Source organism: Mycteria americana, chromosome 2 (assembly GCF_035582795.1).
Source record: "Mycteria americana isolate JAX WOST 10 ecotype Jacksonville Zoo and Gardens chromosome 2, USCA_MyAme_1.0, whole genome shotgun sequence".
In the NCBI taxonomy this organism is placed as follows: domain Eukaryota; kingdom Metazoa; phylum Chordata; class Aves; order Ciconiiformes; family Ciconiidae; genus Mycteria; species Mycteria americana.
In genome coordinates, this window is record NC_134366.1 from 159,525,090 (window position 1) to 159,543,155 (window position 18,066).

The 18,066-nt window shown below is 38.0% G+C and overlaps 1 protein-coding gene across 1 annotated transcript in view; it reads right to left on the bottom strand.

The window, feature by feature from the left end:
• Positions 1-2,708: 2,708 nt before the first annotated feature.
• The window catches only part of EIF3H (eukaryotic translation initiation factor 3 subunit H), an 89,612-nt gene continuing 74,254 nt past the window's right edge, over positions 2,709-18,066 (bottom strand). Inside the window, exons 5-8 of the mRNA XM_075495166.1 lie at positions 16,686-16,835; positions 8,212-8,332; positions 5,444-5,576; positions 2,709-2,971 (exon numbers count right to left, since the gene is read on the bottom strand). Of these exons, the coding sequence (XP_075351281.1) occupies positions 2,874-2,971; positions 5,444-5,576; positions 8,212-8,332; positions 16,686-16,835 (502 nt within the window). The 3' untranslated portion in view covers positions 2,709-2,873. The remainder of the gene's footprint in view (positions 2,972-5,443; positions 5,577-8,211; positions 8,333-16,685; positions 16,836-18,066) is intronic.

Sequence of the window (18,066 nt, forward strand, 5' to 3'; positions counted from 1 at the left end):
CCAACTGTTTATGCAACGCCAAGTCGCATCCACCCCACCTTCCGGCAGCAAGGCCCTTAAGTTTTGTCTACACGTGAAGAGGGAGTTGGGACAGAGAGCACACCCTCCCGCAAGCAGGCGGTCACGGCACGCTGAGCAAGCTAGCGCTACGATTAAGGGAGATGCACTTCTCATCCCACATAGGCTCAAATTATCAGTACAATTATCAGAGCATTTCACAAGTAGCAGCGGAACAGTGGCAGTAAATGTCACAGCAAAATCTGAGCTATACCGGTGAAGATCCCAAGTTTCGACCAGCTAGGAGAAACACTGTTTTTCTTCAGCATCAAAACTAAAATAATCATCCCCATTTTTCTCCTTTCAAACCTCACTTTTGAAAGATTTGCACAACATCTAGCTTAGAAGACTTGCCAGTAAGACTCATGCCAATTAGAGCTGGATTCCAACGTAACATTTTCTCTTACAAGGATTATAGTTCCGCACAAATAAAAAACAATTACAAAACAGTTATCTCGACACAGACCTGCATGGTTAGGAGTGTGACAGGAGAGACGATGGTAGATGTGGACTATGTGTATAACTAACGACTGCAGGGAGGGTTTTTCCTTACGTGTCTCCTGTGTGCATATACGTTACCTGTGGACACATGATGGAGATGAAACCACGGGGCAGAGGCCTTGCTTGCCTCTGCAATGACAAAAGGCTCGCTGACCAAAAAGTTCTAACTTCCTGAGAGGTGATTTTTAAAGACTCTAATGTCACTACATTTTATTAGTATACAGAAAAGCCTTTCACAGCCAAGGAAGGAGAAAAGATAGGCAGAGCTATGATAATTAGAAATGGAAAGGACATGTCTTATGATGAATGAGCTGCCAGCTCACTCACATTAGGAAGAGAACATGTAAAAGCGAAGTTCCAGCAATATAAAGACAGTGAGGAAAGCTCACACTGAACCCCAGCAGGGAGACACAGCCCAATCCCTTTTAATTCCTAATCTCCACAGCTGTTGATTCTCATTTGTAGAACAACAGCTTCAACTGACTCCACCTCCCTCGCTCAGGGAGGCTTCCTCTAATTATTTCCACCATGACAGAAGACCAAAGTGTGATTCAGAACAGAATAATCGAATCATCTCCAAAGTCTACTTACACCTCACCTACTTTTGTATCTCATTCCCCTGAGTCAGATCCATACCTTTAGAAGCCACAAATCTCTACTGAAGTCTTCCATAATTCTTCATGGACTTTAATGGACATTTAGCACATTCAATCTAGCTATCTAAAATTCATCGATCTTGTTAAACTCCAGCACAGTAGAATATTACTGCCCTCCTTCTCACATTTACATCCTCAATCTTAAAGAACTAATTCAAAACACACAGCTTGTTTTTAACCTGTTCCAAGTACTTATTTTGCCAACACCTCCTTTTCAGACCTTCTAGTATGTATAGTGTTACTGCTGCTTCCTTCTATACACAGTCACTACAGAGTCAGTCTTCTATTCCCAGTTATCCAGAAGATCGTTTTTTCTATCTCAAATGTCTCATCTTAGCCTAATTATCTGCTCCTCCTTCTGTTCCCTGGTGGTTATTTTGGTCCTTCAGAAAACTAGAAAATTAACACGGTTTCAGTATTATTTGTATAGGAAATGAAACTTAATCATGTGGCACTGTAGCAGAATACTTAACTAATCTTTGATTTCAGAGAAGCTCACTGTATGAAAGCTAACACAAAGGTGCCAAAAGTTTCCAAGGCAAAAGATCAGACTGGCAATTTGCCAGATATGTGAGGGCTGAACAAAATTTGCATCCATATTTACATAAATACTGCAATCACTATAGTTTAGACTGGAAAAGAGTAAGTTCTTAGTCTAACCCCCCGTTTTCACACACTTCTGACTTTCCAAAACATTCACCTTAGAGGCTGAAATATTCCATCCTAGGTCCATATTTAGAGGATGTTATTTATTTTAAAAGACCAAACCACACTCCGTCAGCCATTTTAGGCGCTCAGAACTCATCACACAATGACATGCAAGAAAGAACTCAAGAAAAAAAAAAAAAAAGAAATCAATGACAGTAACATGTGTGAGTTGCCACGTATTAAACTTTTAAATTAACACTCTTGTTAAAAAGATAAGTAGCCCGAGTTCAGGAATAAAGGCATGTTCAGATGGCAAAGTTAATGCAGACTAGGTATGGTGTCCATTTACACCACACCAGCTGCTCCAGGTTAACTACTTCTACAGTTTCTGTCATGAAGACTTCAGTAGCATCAGTGGAGTTCAATCCAGTTGGTGGCAGCAACAGAAAATGGGAACACAGCTTAGCATGATATGGTGGGGATCAGCCTCCACATAACACTAGTTTTGTATGTTCCAAATGTGAAGCCTATGAAATATTAGTGATATGGAAGGTCCATCGCACCAGACTGTCCAAATAGATTAAAATAAAAACAGGCAACTGCTCCAAGGGACTAGCACATTACAGTTGTAAGTTCTCAACCAAAACTGGGAAATCTTAAATTTCTTCAGTGAAGTCAGCCATACTGAACATTTGTAATAATTTGTTTTTATTTCAGATTCCAAGTTAAATAAAACCTGTATTATTTGCTATGACTAAACATGAATAACCGCCAAACATTTAGAAAACCTGAGTGACCACAGAAAATTCCAGTCCAATAGGGCCAACAAATAAGGAAATACTAAAATATCGTTAAAATTTGCCTTTATTTTTCTTACAGGAGAATTCTACACAAACCAAGGTGACTCTGTTTTACAAGACTCTTTTCCCAATATACTAAATTTTCAAGAGGATCATGAACAGTATAAAACTGCAAATAACTTTTCCTGTTGAAGGTTACAGCAAAGTTTCTTCAGTTGTTGTAATCCTGGAGAGCCTGAGCCATGAAAAGCTTGCCCAGGTTCTGTGCATTGAACTCCTTAATATTCTGGCAGTAGGTATTAATTTGACCTGTCAATAGGAAAGAATAGTAAACCCTTGTCAGTTTTGAAATTCAGAAAGACACCCTAGAACATCATTTTTAAAAAGCCAAATGTGCATTAATCAATTCAGGATTTATACAGAAAAGCAACCCAACTACTCTACACTTAGGAATTTTACATTTTCAGTATTCCCAAATAGGTTTGGGAAGAAGAAGAAACTAAGTAAGCAGAATAGGGAAACTGGTATGCTCAAAAACCCCTTTATTTTCCTACAATTCTATTATGTACAATTTCTGAAAAGACATATGACAATAAAAAGAATAAACAATTCTTGCTGCTGTATTGGAAGCTTAATCACATTAATTGTTCAATTTAGTTGTTTTAAAAATACTACAAGACTGAATTTCAGTTCTATTCTTAGGCATCTGCTGTCCCTATTAAAATATTTGTAACATATTCTTCAGTAGCAGATTGGAAATTGTGGTACTCCTGTTTGACATTTTGCTAGCCTTTTTTTCCACCTAATATTTCACTTTATTAGCTATTTCAAAAATCATCAGGGTATGAAGACTTGTCAGTGCTTTACAAATCAAACATGCCCACCAAAACCTTACACACATACTTCTACAAGTTATTTCCCTTGTTAGCTAGGAATAGCAAAACATTAAGCCAGTTTAATCAAAATTAAGACTGTTTAGAAGGCCAATAAACTCTCAAGTTAATGCTCTATTTGAAAAGTTTTTAAATGCCTCAGAGACAAAAGAGCTAAGTTTTATTCTTTATCCACAAACTTTACTTCATCTAAGTTGAAGTGGATGCTTTCAATTCTTCCCCTGACTATGGTAAAAGAACAAACGAAGAGAGTGCTTTGGCTGAAAACTGTTTTTTCCTTTCAGTATAATAGTTTTCAATTCCTCCTCTTATAAGAAATGATTCATCCTAAGCTATCACTTTCATAAAACACACGTGTACACACATACACACTTCTGTTGCATTTTTAAGCTATGCTGAAGTTGAATGTTTAAATACTTTAATGCTGCTAGGATTCATTAACTGGTAAAAACTATCAAAACAACAGTTTTTGAAAGACTCTGGAAGGAATAATAAATCAAGAACATTGCTGCTTTTAGAAGAAGTACTTATTAGCAGCGTGAAACAGTATTAATATTAAAATAATAATTTCTTGGTCACTCCAAAATCTAAGAGTGGTAGTTCAAATTCACTTTTTTTTTTTAATGTCAAAACACTCTTTTCTGTACACTAAATTACCAGGACTTTGGTTTAATTTTCTCTTAGCACAAAACAAGGTCATAGCTAACTGATCCAAAAAGCCTGTATAGTTAAACAATTTGCTTTCTCATGACGTTTTCCAAATTTAGATTACTTAGCAGGGCATCTAGATTTTCTGCTCTCTGTTGCCACTGTGAGGTCCCAGATATTTTTACCCTTCCAGGAGGCACAGGACAGGCACTGACTTTTGTACCAAACTGTGGCTACGTACTGCAGCATACCAGTAAACTGAAGAAATCGGGGGGTGGGACCTATACCTATGCTTTGTTCCCATTTACATTTTCATTCACCTTGGGATGCAGGAAATGGGGATAGTTTCCCTAAAACTCTGGCCATGGAAATCAAAGAAATTATCCCAATTCTGTGTGAAATTAAAAGTAAAATCTCAGCTGCTGCATCAGCCAGTTCAACACCTAGGGATGTTATCGGTAACTTAGGGCTGCAGGCAACTGCTCTGAATCAGCAGTTCCAGCCCAAACAGCTTATTCCTGCCTCTTGTCTGTACAGCCCCCTAACTTCTGGAGCTGTGGGAGGAGCTGGGGTAGGAGTGCAGGGAGCAGCTTATTGACTGCAGTAGCTGCTACACCCATTCGTGCAGAAAGCCTGCTCCATGGGGCCTTTCTGCAGCTCTCCTTTAAATTCCCATTTCACCCTCTCAGAATGGAGCCAGGAAGAGGCTCTGGCGGCTGCTCCTGCCCTTTTCCATCAACCCAGGAGGCAGAGATGGTCAAGCAGGATCTAGGTACCATGACAAAATAAGAAATAAAGGGAGAAAGTCTCCATACATCAAGTTTAAAGCTTTATGCAGCCATTCTGGTTAAACACAGTGGCTTGCTTTCAAAAAATTACATATGTTCTTATCTGCATGGGTAACATGCCTCTGTTACTTACCTAGGTGGTTTAAAATTCTTCTGTGTGTGGAAGCTTACTTTCTAAGAGGCACAGATGGCCTACTAGCAATAAGGTTGTTTTTCTTAGCTACTTTTTCTTTTTTAATACTTCAGACACTAGGGCTGTGGATCACAGGTTGAAACCCCTGCCTTTGACCAAATGAAGGACAGTATTTGGAATACTACCGATGCCAAAATACCACACCATAATGGCAAACGTAATGAAAAATTAAGATGCTTTCTAAGGCAACAACTGCACTTTTTTCCAAGGTAACATTCATATATGAAAAGATGAGTTCAATAGGCTGCTAGAACGTTACCTGCAATAAGGAGTGACTCCATTCTTGGAGGTGGCTGTGGTGGTTTAAAAAGTTTATTGATGTCCTCCTCAGGAAGAGGGGCTTCTCCTCGGCTTTGACGCTGTATATTTTCTTGCTGACGTCTCTGCTGGTACTGAAAATAAAGCAGCAGAAACAGAATGCAACAGGATTTCCAAAGCAGCAAAAAGTTTTTCTTTTCAGATGCTCTTTACCTAACCAGCAAGTATGTTTTAAAAAACTTATACATATTCAATGCAATTCAGTTTATTTCAAATAATGCAAATGCAATCCACAGTTTATTTCAATTCACTGGTAACAAGCATCCCCCCCCCCCCCCCCCAAGTTGGCACCTTAAGTAAGTGAGGCACTGGAGCATTATGTGGTACTGAGGTGGTGGGGTTAATTTTCAAATTTTTTTCAGAGAGATAAATACTGTATCTAATGGAAGGAATACAGCATGGTAGATAAAGGCCTCCATTTCCCCATGCAAAAAAGAAAAACAAGGTTGGAATATACAGTTATGAGAAGCCATTACCTCAAATAGTTATACAAACCAGAAATATTCAATTTTATGCAAGTTAAAGGTCAAAACAATATTAATGTGAAAGGGGAAGAGAACTTGATTAAACAAGGTATTTTAAGCCAAAAAATACTAACTCTAAACTGAGAACAAAGTGGTGGCTGAAACAAAGCATAATGGTTCATTTCTCCATTCCAGTTATTTACATATTCTGCCACTTTGATGCTATTTCTTTGTGGGTTACCAGAGGATATACTGGAGTAGCAGTTTGTAGAAAATATTCTGCTATTAAAAAAAAAAATATATATATATACATATATATATACATATATATATACATATATATATATATATAAGATTTGTTTTCAGTGCTTCCCTTTACCATGTAGATTACTCAAACTTTATAAAAAATAAGGCAGACCACTTCTTCAGCTATTGGATAAACATCTGTTCTTGCAGAAGTACATACATTCAAAAACACATATGTGAGATTTTGTACTGTATGTCACAGCCAGGAATTAGTTGTAAGGTTTGTCTATCAAAGCCCTCATATTCAACACAAAAAAATCTTTAAAATAAACAGGCCAAAGAGTCCCGGGTGTTTTCTCTCACTTACTTAAATGTATCTGTGCATAAGTCTGAAAACAGTTCATACTTGGTGGCATACTCAAATGAAGTAATTTTTTTTTCCAGTAGTAGTGACAAATACATGTTTTTGGACAATGTTAAAAATAAATCTCAAATGCCCATATTTGTATGTGAATTGCATGTAGTTTCTTCTTTCTTTGCATTACCCCATTCACTTCTCAGCAGTCTGCCTATTATTCTCTATTGAAACGGCTTGCTCTTAATCACAATTGCTCCATTTTAAAAATGAAGTTAAGACCACTAACTATGCTGCAATGAGCCACTACTAAAGCAGCTATAGTTAGTAAAGAAATGAAGTGAGACACCATGGAACCTACTTTGCTCTGCTTTTCAAAATAAATAGATCCCCTTGTTATTAACAAAAACCTTTGAAGTGGATGCCATCTTTCTATTCAAATTAGGCAGCAAAGGAAAATAAATTTTCTGAAGATAACATGCATGAAGCTTCTACGTCCTCAGGAATTACAAAGCCAGGAGAGACCACTGATCATGTGCCGCTTCCCTAAAGTAGTCCCTGTTCAAGCTACACTTCACTTAAGTGAAAAGAGCCAATTCTGATTTTAAAATAGTCAGTGATGAAGCATTTCACATAAACCACAGGTGCTCTTTTTAATAATTAGCTACTTTGTGTAGCAATACCTACAATATTTTATCTTTAAAGTGGCCTGGCCCATTTTCAGTTGGCCAATATTGAATCTTGTCATATATCTGTCTGCTAGATTAAAGAGTTCAAATTTATTTTTCATGCAGGTACTTCTTGAGTAAGCAAGTCACTCGTTAACTTAATTTATCACGTGAAGTGAATTGCGTTCACCAAGATCTGCTTTCCAGGCTTTTAAATCATTCTCATAATGCTTTTTTCCAATTTACCAGCATTCTCCTATAATTAGACACAGTATTGCTTTATCAAATGCAGCAACAGCAAATAAAGTAATACCATCTCCAAATCACAGAACGGTTGAGGTTGGAAGGGACCTCTGGAGGTCACCTTGTCCAACCCCTCTGCTGAAGCAGGGACACCTAGAGCTGGTCTCCATACTCACTATTCTCTAATCAGACTATTTTGGATTTTAAAGAGTCCCTTTGGCATCAGGAATTAAAAGTCAGCACCACCTGATCAGTATCACTATCTACTGGTACAAAACAAGACTAAAATATCATTTCCTATCAGAGAACAGTCTGCCGCTGTCTTTTAAATATGGACTATGTTTCTTTCTTTCTAGATGCATGACTACATGCGATGGTATTAAAACACGGTTTGTTTTGGAACAATTCACTTGTAGTTCCAGCTCTTTCATTTCATTTACTAAACCTCTAATCCCTGTGTCCACAGCATATTTATCAATGATTTTGGTTTATCATAAATCACTAACAAACATGTAAAATAGAAAAGAAAGACCAATCCACACTACATGTCAGCAGAAGCGAATCCATTTGGTAATTCCCCACAGACTAGCACATTTTATAAATCTATTTAATGGATATGTTTCTGTAAGAATTTTATCTTGCTTAGATCCAAATTCATCTGTCTTAGATAACACCACCCAAACCATATTTTGTGGGAAAAAATCCCCTCATTCAGGTTCTCCGTGTTACCAACCTGGTGTTTCTGCTGCTGCTGCTTGCTTACATTCCTCAGGTAGGTATTGTATTTAACAATGTCTTGGCTCATCTCATCCACTCTGTCCATCAGGAGCTGCAGACTCTTCCCTAGGTGATTACTGAAATACAAGAAACATTCATGAAAGATTGCATTTCTTAAAAAAAAAAAAAAATTTAAATTTAAAATTAATTTCACATCACTTGACCAGCATTTCTGCAGTAATGGCACAGTTTCCAAATTTTTAAGTTCCTGGTTATCTTTGTTCATATATTTATTTGACGATACTTTACATGGCATGTCCTCCTCTAGCATCTTTGCCACATTGCAAATACCATATTTAAGTGTTTTGGTCTTTGCAGGAAACCTCATCGTTATGAAAAAACAATGCCTTGCATGAATTTACTGATATTACAGATGCAGTTCAAATGTTTAAAAGAAAAAGTCTGATGCTTTTGTGACGTGCAACCCTGAACAATGTTCCAGGAGATGTGTTCAAAGAGTTTGGTTTCAAGTTACTGCTAGCTTTTTCACAAATATTTAACTATCCCTCTGTAGGGATAGTTAAATATTCTTCAGAACTCCATCTTATTAACTAGTCTATCAAAACCACACCTGGAAGTTCAGCAGACATCGCTTGATCTTAGCTGTCGAGAGGGAGTGTTGCGTCCAGTCCAGCCAGCTCCACATTCCATACCATAGGCAACATGGAAGCAGCTAGGCTGGGCGCGTCCAGTTCCAGTTATGCGATCTACTGCCTTGGCCAGACAAATGCAGTCTGTTAAACAACTTTTATTGTAACCGTTTTTAGCAATGGATTCAGTATTTTGCAGGAATGTTCAACTTAAGGTATAGCTTCCAAGTTAAAGTTTTGGAAGTTTTTAGGTTGGTGCCCATGGAGACCATATTAATCCATATTAAATTGTTTACAGGGTAGTGCAGTAAAAGAAGGATATTTACTGCTCTCTATTGATCCCTTTGATCAGAAGCTAGTTTGTTGGCTCTGATCTAAGCCTTACCCAGTCCTACTTGGCTGAAGACCAATGACTTAAAAAGCTAAACTCCATCCCTTTCTCCTCCTCAACTGAAATCCACTACTGTTCACAAGAGTTTCTCTCCAATAAAAAGTTTGGTGCACTTCTATGTCAGAATCATATCCTTCAGTCACTGCTTCTCCATGTTATCTGAGATTCTTTCTGCCTTTTACAATGCATTCCCACCATCCTACAACCTATGGACTGGGGAAACTCTAACTGGAAAAGACAGGCATAAAGTGAAAAGGGAACCACATATGTAATACTATGCACATCCCTTTTTAAGTGTAAATTATTCCCCAAATCCATAGAACTCATAGCTGGAGAGAGAAGCTGGTAATGTACTGAGGCACTAGAAAATATCTGCTGAGAATGTAGCTAAAGACACCCTTACCTCTGAGTACTAGGACAGCTATTTCACTAGCTGAGCTGCCTAAGTGGTCTCACTGAACAAAAGGCTGTATCAGTAACTTCAGACCACAATTTATTTACAAGCCAGAGTTTTAAATCTCAGTTGCACAGCAGCAAGAAAGGCGCCACTATAATAATTATTTTTAAACTTCTTGGGGTTTTTTTGGTTGAACATTTCAAGCACATGATATTTAGAACTGTGGAATATTGCCATAGCAAGGGGTGTGCATATTTTCATTTTTTTATAGAGTTTATATTATACAGAGTTAGTGTAAGAACTGGTTATTATCAGAAGTGCCTATGTAGGTACACACTAATAGCCTTGTAGGGTATGTGGACATCAGGAATACATAATTGTTTTACAGATAGTGTCCATATGAAATATAGCTGGTTACAAAGAATGATTTTATGTGAATCTCTTTGGGACCAGCTTAGTACAGCAGAATACAGAAACAGAGAGTTATTGTTAGAAGTTGCAGTAATATAGTGTTTGCTCTCATTGCCAGGGAAACAAAAAGCTAAAAACAGATAACTTAAACAGATGTGAACTGAGACATGAAGTGATAAGTATGCTGCAAATACAGAACCAGCTTTTTCTCAGTTCTCATGTAGCTGATACCCTTTTTTGCCCCATCTCTTAGAAAAATAGAAAGACCAATAGGAAGTAATCTGTAAAAATGTATATCTATAAAGTTTAAGCAAGTTTTATTCAGCTGAAGTTTATTCTGGTGAGATTTAGGAAGTTAAATCGCATTGCTCCAGTCCATAAGACTCATCATACACTTACTTAGCCCAAAGGTTCTTTTAGGCACCTTCTTACCATGTGCACTCCCCTACAGCAGATCTCAAAGGTCACACTGCTAGGTACCTAAATGCCCCCTATGCATCAACACAACAAAAAAAAAATTAAAAATAAAAATAAAAATATTTTGAAAAGACTCACTTTCCTACAAGGCTCTATGATAGGCAAATGTAGACAATGTGGAGCTCAGCACTTGCATTTGTTGTTGTTCTGAGGGCATCGGTAATAAAGAAACTGCATTTTCAATGGATGCATTTTAGTCAGCTGATGCAGCGAAAGAGTCAATTAAATTGAGTTTACATTTAGAGTAGCAAGTAGTGTAGACCAACAGGAACAGATCTATAAAGCAAAACAGCTGGTGCTGAGAAACCAATGTCCACGCTACATGTGTTTCAGGGGGGGTTTCTTATCACTAGTTCTGACGTGGTCCAGTGATCTGAAAGCCCATTCGTGGCTGAAGCACAGTAGGTATCCTCCTAAAGCCTATTTTCAGTTTAGTTTCATCTGAAACAAGTCGAGTCTAAGATCACTCAGTGGTGATGATCTGAGCACACTCTTGAATTAAACTAAAAGACATAGCTTTTAGTTTTGTGGGAGAAAAATATCAGCTTCAGAATTGCTATCATACTAAGCATCAAAAACTCCACACATGGGGACCGTGTTCTTTTTTGGGGAGAAATATAGATAATAAAAGGGAAAAAACCAGAATGGAGCTTCTCCTACAGTTAGGACAGTCAAAAAATATCTGCCGTGGATTCTTACACATCTAATGAAGAAATAACCTCATGTGAGAGCACTCCATCAGAATTGTTATTAGGATCACTCACCTGTAGTGAGTGACCTGTAAAACTTCCAGAAATTTATCATTTAAGACTTATCTATGTAGCTTGGATGACATAATCAAAAATGCCAAAAAAGGACAAATACATACAAACTATCAAGGTCTGTTTAGAAAAAAAAAACAGACTAGAAAGTATGGCCTGCAAAGCAAATTCTCACGCTGTGCGTTTTTGCTGTAACAGCCTTATACTTGATGGGGTATAATCCTTCACCCAGAAGGGCAGATATGAAATCAAGTCCTTGACACATGGATTACTTCTGATTCCTTGTTTAACAATTATCAAATACAAAGGTCAAATAATTCTGAGGGTGAAAGCAGAAACCTGTGAACAGAGTAGCCTAATCTGCAGATAACAGTCATGGTCCTTTCTGTCTTGTTCTTCCCGCTGGTGAGCCTTGCATTTGGTGGTGTTATGGTCTAGCATCCACAGAAGGAGAAAGCAACAACTATACGTTAACTAAACTCATGGATCACTCACTACACGAGGGCATCCTGTTAGGATACAGATCTGGCTAAGAGACCCAAATGCAAGCTTCCCTCTTCCTGAGGGAATGCTCGTACCACCAGAGCCTCCCTTTGCGGATATATTTTAAAGGAGAGCAAAGGTGCAGTTTGCTGTTGCCAGCAAAGCCAGTTTAAGAGGTTCCAGCATCAGCATCTTCCTGCCTCTCCCTCCTCCTTTGCCCAAGGATTACAGCACTCTCAGCTGTATGGATTCAGCTGTTTGCGTGGGCACACTTCAAACTCTTTCAGTGAAATAGTCTACTGTAAATGCAAAAACACCCTCTGTTGGGGTTTTTTTTTTTTTTTTTTTTTTTAAGGGAAGCGGAGGGAAAGGCTGGAAGGGAAGAGTGGCAGCCTGACTTTTTCCATCAGACTATTCCACAAAGCTATTTGTACAGCCATATTCTGAAACAGATGAGGGAATAAAAATCTTTGAGGGTGGGAGGGGTGTAGAGATGAAATGGGGGTAGTGGGGAGGAATGATGCAAGCAGCTGGGGCTGGAACCTCAAACTGGCTCCACTTCTGTAGGATTCATAATGGAGAACTACACATGAAGCCCACATTTACTTCAGCATCTTTAATCAGGACAGGACTCCAGACACACACTCACTAAAGGTCTGAAACACCCAAAATGCAGCCTCAAGTCAGACACCGAAGCTTCAAAGAGAGACAGCAATTCACATTGTTCTCAGCTTCCTGTGTCCTGCTCATTAGTTTTAACTATCTCTACATACAGCTCATGGGCCTCAGCTTGCACTTTTGGAGAAGCCCACCTACCTGCGCTGGCCCAGGAGGGAGCAGAGGTTCCCAGCCTCCGAGATGTGAATCACTGTGCTGTACCCAGGCACCTGATTTTTGGGTATAACAATCCTGAAGCTGGAGGTGTCCAAAAAAAAAAAAAATGGTCCCCTAAACTCACCTACCATCACCATAAATGGATCCCCCCACTTACTTAATTTCATTTTGCCTGCACCCTGGCTAGGGAAGAAGAGAAAAGGGAGCAGCAAAAGCAAGTGTAAGAAAATGCTGGATCTGCTGCCCTGTTTTTCCACTTGCCATCAGCTCTACTGAGGCCCCTCTCAGAGTCACTGTTTTTTGGGAAAGGTGCCACCCTGTGCAGCATTTCTCCTCCTGGTGGGAACAGCTTTGGGTGGATTACAGAGGTACTGCTGGGCAAAGCACATCTTTTTGATTAAATATTTCTAAGGAACGTTACCACCGCTGAGCAGAACTTGTTTACATCTCAGCATTTCAGCCCGAGTTCAACCTGTGCTCTTTTTAAGAGGATTTTGTTTGAATGAGATATGTAAGGAGTCTTGAGCTCCATTCCCTTTTCTACTCCGACTTTGATGTGTGCCTTTGGGCAACACATTTACCCTCTCTGTGTCAGCTTCCCCCATCTGCAAATTAGAGATTTTCATAATTATCTTAATAATCCGTTAAGCACATTGAGATTTCTGAATAAGCAGTACAATGTATAAAGGTTAATATTGTTTTCAAAAGCCAAAGTAACCCTCCTTATGTCACTTTCGCAAAAATACTGCATCTGATGTTTGAAAAATGTATCTGCCAAGTAGATGTTACTGCAGTAAATGTTCAGCACATGTTTGCTTCTACTGACGCACACTATTAGAAAAATTGCTTGAGACAAATTGAGATATTATAGAACAACCCTATTATGAAGCTAGACCACAAAAAAGCTTTTTTTAATTTAAACTAGATCATCAATAGAATAGGGAAGAGATGGATGAGAATGGGAAAGTTGGTTGTAATTATTTCTCTGAAGATCTGGAACATTATCTGACAGCATTTTAATTCTTGAGTCTCTATCAAAAGACTGGCAGTACTCCAAGGTCTTCAAGACATTCTGGTCCTTAAGGGCAGCAGGAGGATAACAGTTTGAGCAAAAGGCCTTTACTTGCTATTACTTGCTAGCCTTGTGCTATTCTGCCTTCAACGTCTTTCCCTAGAATATTCCAGTCAATTCAGATTTCACAAGAGAAACACAAATTTATGCCCAAAAAAGTAAACTACTCTATACAATTATCACAAATGTACTTCAAAAGGAGAAAGATATTAAGGTGCAGACAAAGTACCTCAAATACGTACAGCTTCAAACTCAGACAAGGTGGGTGGCTGAACATGTGAGAATCTTGATGAAACAAACTCTCCAAAGGAGAGGATCTATGGGTAAATAATTTCATTGCCAAAACCATTGCTTCAGAAGATTAAAAAAGGTTCAGGGATGCTCCCACCCCCCCAAAAAGTAGACAAAGTTACCGCCAACTAATTCTACAATAGCAAAGTTAAGTGAGGAGGACATGCACCAAAATTAAGAGTTGATACCTGAGATGTTTTAGCCACAACTATTCAAAGACAAAAATAAGGAAATGCAAATTGAAAATAAAACTCCAGAATAGTAGGGGTTTGAACTCCCTTACTTCAGGCAACATATTCTTTGACAGAGAAATCTTAGTTGTTGAATTCAAGTAAAAACTAGTTAAATATTTCAGCAGGCAGTATAAGTCAGCCTACCTTGAAGAAATGAGCATTAAAATGTTTTATTTTGCCAGCTGAGTTATACCAATGTAAGATATCACTGAACGTAACCTGCCTCGTAACTAAAAGCAGCTATCAAATATTAAAAAAAAAAAAAAAGACACATACAAAAACCTGCAAATAAATCCATTGGGGATTCCAAAAGCTTTACTCTGCTTCAAATAAAACTAAGCACCTTAAGTTCCTCAAATAGACCAGGTGAGACAGAAGAATGCTGCCAGGAAAGTCAGTTCAGGAGACATAATTCAGAAATACCTCTGCAAACTGTTGAATCTGTTGAATTAATTCCCCATTAGTGGGAAATTCTAGACTTCAATAAGCTCAAGAAATTGCTGCCAGGATATAGGATAGTAACTGTGTAAGTTCAAAGAAACACTCTTAATTGAAAAGGCACTTTTAACCAGGTTTATCAAGAATCCAGTTCCACCTGTGTCACCATCAAGAACAGCGCTGCACTGCTCCAAGAAAACACCCATTCAAAAGAAACTTTGATTCACTAAGACAGAAGTTCTCCTTTTTGCCTGTTGGAAAGGATTCCTGAACACAAATGATGGAGTTTCCTTTTTCTTCTGGGCTCATGTTTTTCTTTTTCACTTCTCATCTCATTTACTGATGTGAGGACCAACACAAAAGCCTGTCTTGCACCAGGCTATTAACACCATCATTCCAGAAAGGAAATTAATTTGTACAGTTCTTATCTTTTATCTCGAGTCAGGGCAATGGTATGGAACAGTTACTACATAAGATATAAAGCTGATGAAAAACTTCAACTGTGGTTTGTGATCTGTTCAAATTAATTTCCATTTCCAGAATTGTATCACGTGACTAGCAGCAGCCCGTGCTAGGATCCAGGGTGCTGGGTAATCTCTATGCTTTTTACAGGAGCGAACACATAGAAACAATCAAGGGCAATGCTGTCAGGTCACCTGTAAACCTGCTGTATTCTCAGCATGGTCCTCCTTTTCACAGTAATGTGGTAAAGCTCCTGAGGAATCACTGTCGTCTCCTACATTCAGTGCCCACCCTCTCCTCAGATGGTAAAAGCTTTGTGATCTTCGACCAAGGAAAGTGATCTTTGACCAAGAAAAGAGCCTGACAGAAAGCCTGTGAAGTCAAGCAGACTGAACATATCGGCAAAAATTCTTCACTTAGTTAATTCCAAGGTGCAAAGACACAACTTTACTGGACAAAATTATTGACTAAATATGTCTTGTGAGATTTGTAAATTCCCTGGCAGAGTTCAACCCTGTACCTGTTCTCTCTTGACCAATTTCTCTAAAAGCTATCAGATCCCTCAATACGTCCACATAAGCTCAAGTAAAGAAAATAGAGTGGAAAATTTGTACTAACTCAGGCAACATATGGGCCACTAGCAATACGGATCCATTAACAACAGCCTTACATGATGGGGTGGGGGAAGGGCAGGCAGTGGAAAAAAGGAAAAAGAAAAGAGGCCACTAATATTCAGCTAACTTGGTTGTCAGAGTCAGCGGGGATCAGAACCTTGGCAGACAATACCTAGATGTAAAAAGAAAGTATTACACCCCAAAAACCTATTAGCGAATACATCCAAGTTTCTACATGCAACAAGATACTGCATCATTTTGGGTATCTGGTTATTTGGTCAGCCCAATAATAACCCAGTTAACTGTACTGTGTTGTGTAAGATTTAAGCACCACCAAATTTCTGATCATACTGCTAGAGGTCATGCCTACTTTGTTATCATAAATGTATTTTCAGGGCAAAGTGCTAAAAGAACAAAAAGTTATTCTTAGATAAAGTTGTGAGATCATTCTAGAAACTCGTAAACAATTTCTGACACCATGAATGCTGGCTGTCATGACAATCAGTCTGAGCATTTTTGCCAGTTTCTCAGATAGGGGCTTTATTATTTTATTTCATTTTCAAATGCATCCTGCTACCAAAGAAGAACAAGTGTGATTTATTTTTTATTAAAATAATTTTAGAATTACTTAAGGAATATTTAACTACACCAATTTTTATTTCCAGATCTATTTGCCTGAATTTTCTGAATGCCAGTATTTTCTTGAAGAAATAAACACTACTGAAAAGATTATACATTTCAAGCAGTACAGGTATATGTGGATTACAGACTGAATTTAGTCCCTGAATCTAATGCTATCGTTTTACCATGCAGTTTTTCCCTCTGCAAAAGAACGTGAAGAGTAAAGTCTTAACCCCATTAAAAGTCAAGGCAAAGCTTCCATGGACTGTAATGAGACTGGGATTTCACCCAAGGTGTTAAACTGTGGTTTGGGAAAGCGAATAAAAATACATCCATTATTGTAACAAGTACTTACCTGCTAGCCAGACTGAGCAATTCATGTCTATCGGCTACTGCGGATTTCTTTTCCAGTTCCCACAACATCACATTGATCAGGTATGAATTCTTAATTACAATAGGCACTTCTTCAAACATGTTTTCATAAGCAATGTTTGCTTTTTTCAAGCTGTGAAAAAAGTTTAAAAAAAAGTATTTATTGATATAACCAGTAACTCTCTTGTTCTTTTTGTTGAATTGTTGCTCCAACAACAATTGGCAATTTTGTAAAAACTCTGGATTTTCATAGTTCCACAATCAAACAAGAGTCAAGTTTTGGTAAGAGAGAATTTGCATGGCAAAACCTCACGTTTACAAAGACTAGGAAAAGCTGCTCTAGGAAAAACACTCAGAAGTCAAGCAGCCGCTTTGCTTGCTAATACATTACTTACATGAAAAAGCCTCCAGCAAAAGACTGTACTGACAGGATTAACTCTGCCCCTTCCAAAATACTTTACTGATTTCCCTGCCATCAGGGTTTCTTAAATAGAATTGAACAGTTAGTTACCACATGACACTGAAATGCCTTTAAAATCATAACTACTACAACAAAAAACAATTTCCCCAATAGCTGAATAATTAAAATTTTTACTGACCAAAAATTAGATTGACAAAATAGCATGTGTTTTGGAATAATTAAACTTAATGGTGGATATTAAAATACAAGTTTCCAGTATTTTTTTTACAACATACATATAAAAACTATTGTTACTGCTTTATAAAGTAGACAGTAATACCTTTCATAAAATCTAGAAATAAAGGCATGATCTATAAGTTTCTAAGAAAATATATCCTTAACTTCTTTGTATGCATATTGGATTTTGGAATAAAAACTTTTTGCCTTCCCACCACCACTGCCCCCCCGCCTTTTTTTTTACTAAGCACAGATTTGTTTGTTCATCACTGAAATGTTATGTTTAGACACCAAGCAATTAAATGATTCCGTTTTTCCTCAATGAAGAAAGTTTAACAAGTGCTTGTGCTTTTGCCGTTGAACACCAAGCTGTTTGAGGAAAAAGATGACAGCTAAGGCCTACATCTATTACAAGCGGCTAATCTTTTGAAGCAGAGTAATTATCTTACTTTACTCCAGAAGATTGTGTCCACGCGGGGGAATTAATTTGGAATAAATACAGAAGAACAGCTATTCCAGAATACCTGTTCAATTTTCCTTCTGGAAAAAAGAGCTTAAAGACAGACCAGCCATTTCCCCTTCTCCCTTTTTTTTTTTTTTTTTTTTTTTATATTTTTGACTCTGTTCCCAGATACAGCTATCTTCACCATGGACCTTACAGCCAGCCCGCTGACCAGCTCCAAAATCAGTTCAAGTTCCACCACTTCAGCCCTTATTTAGATGCCCG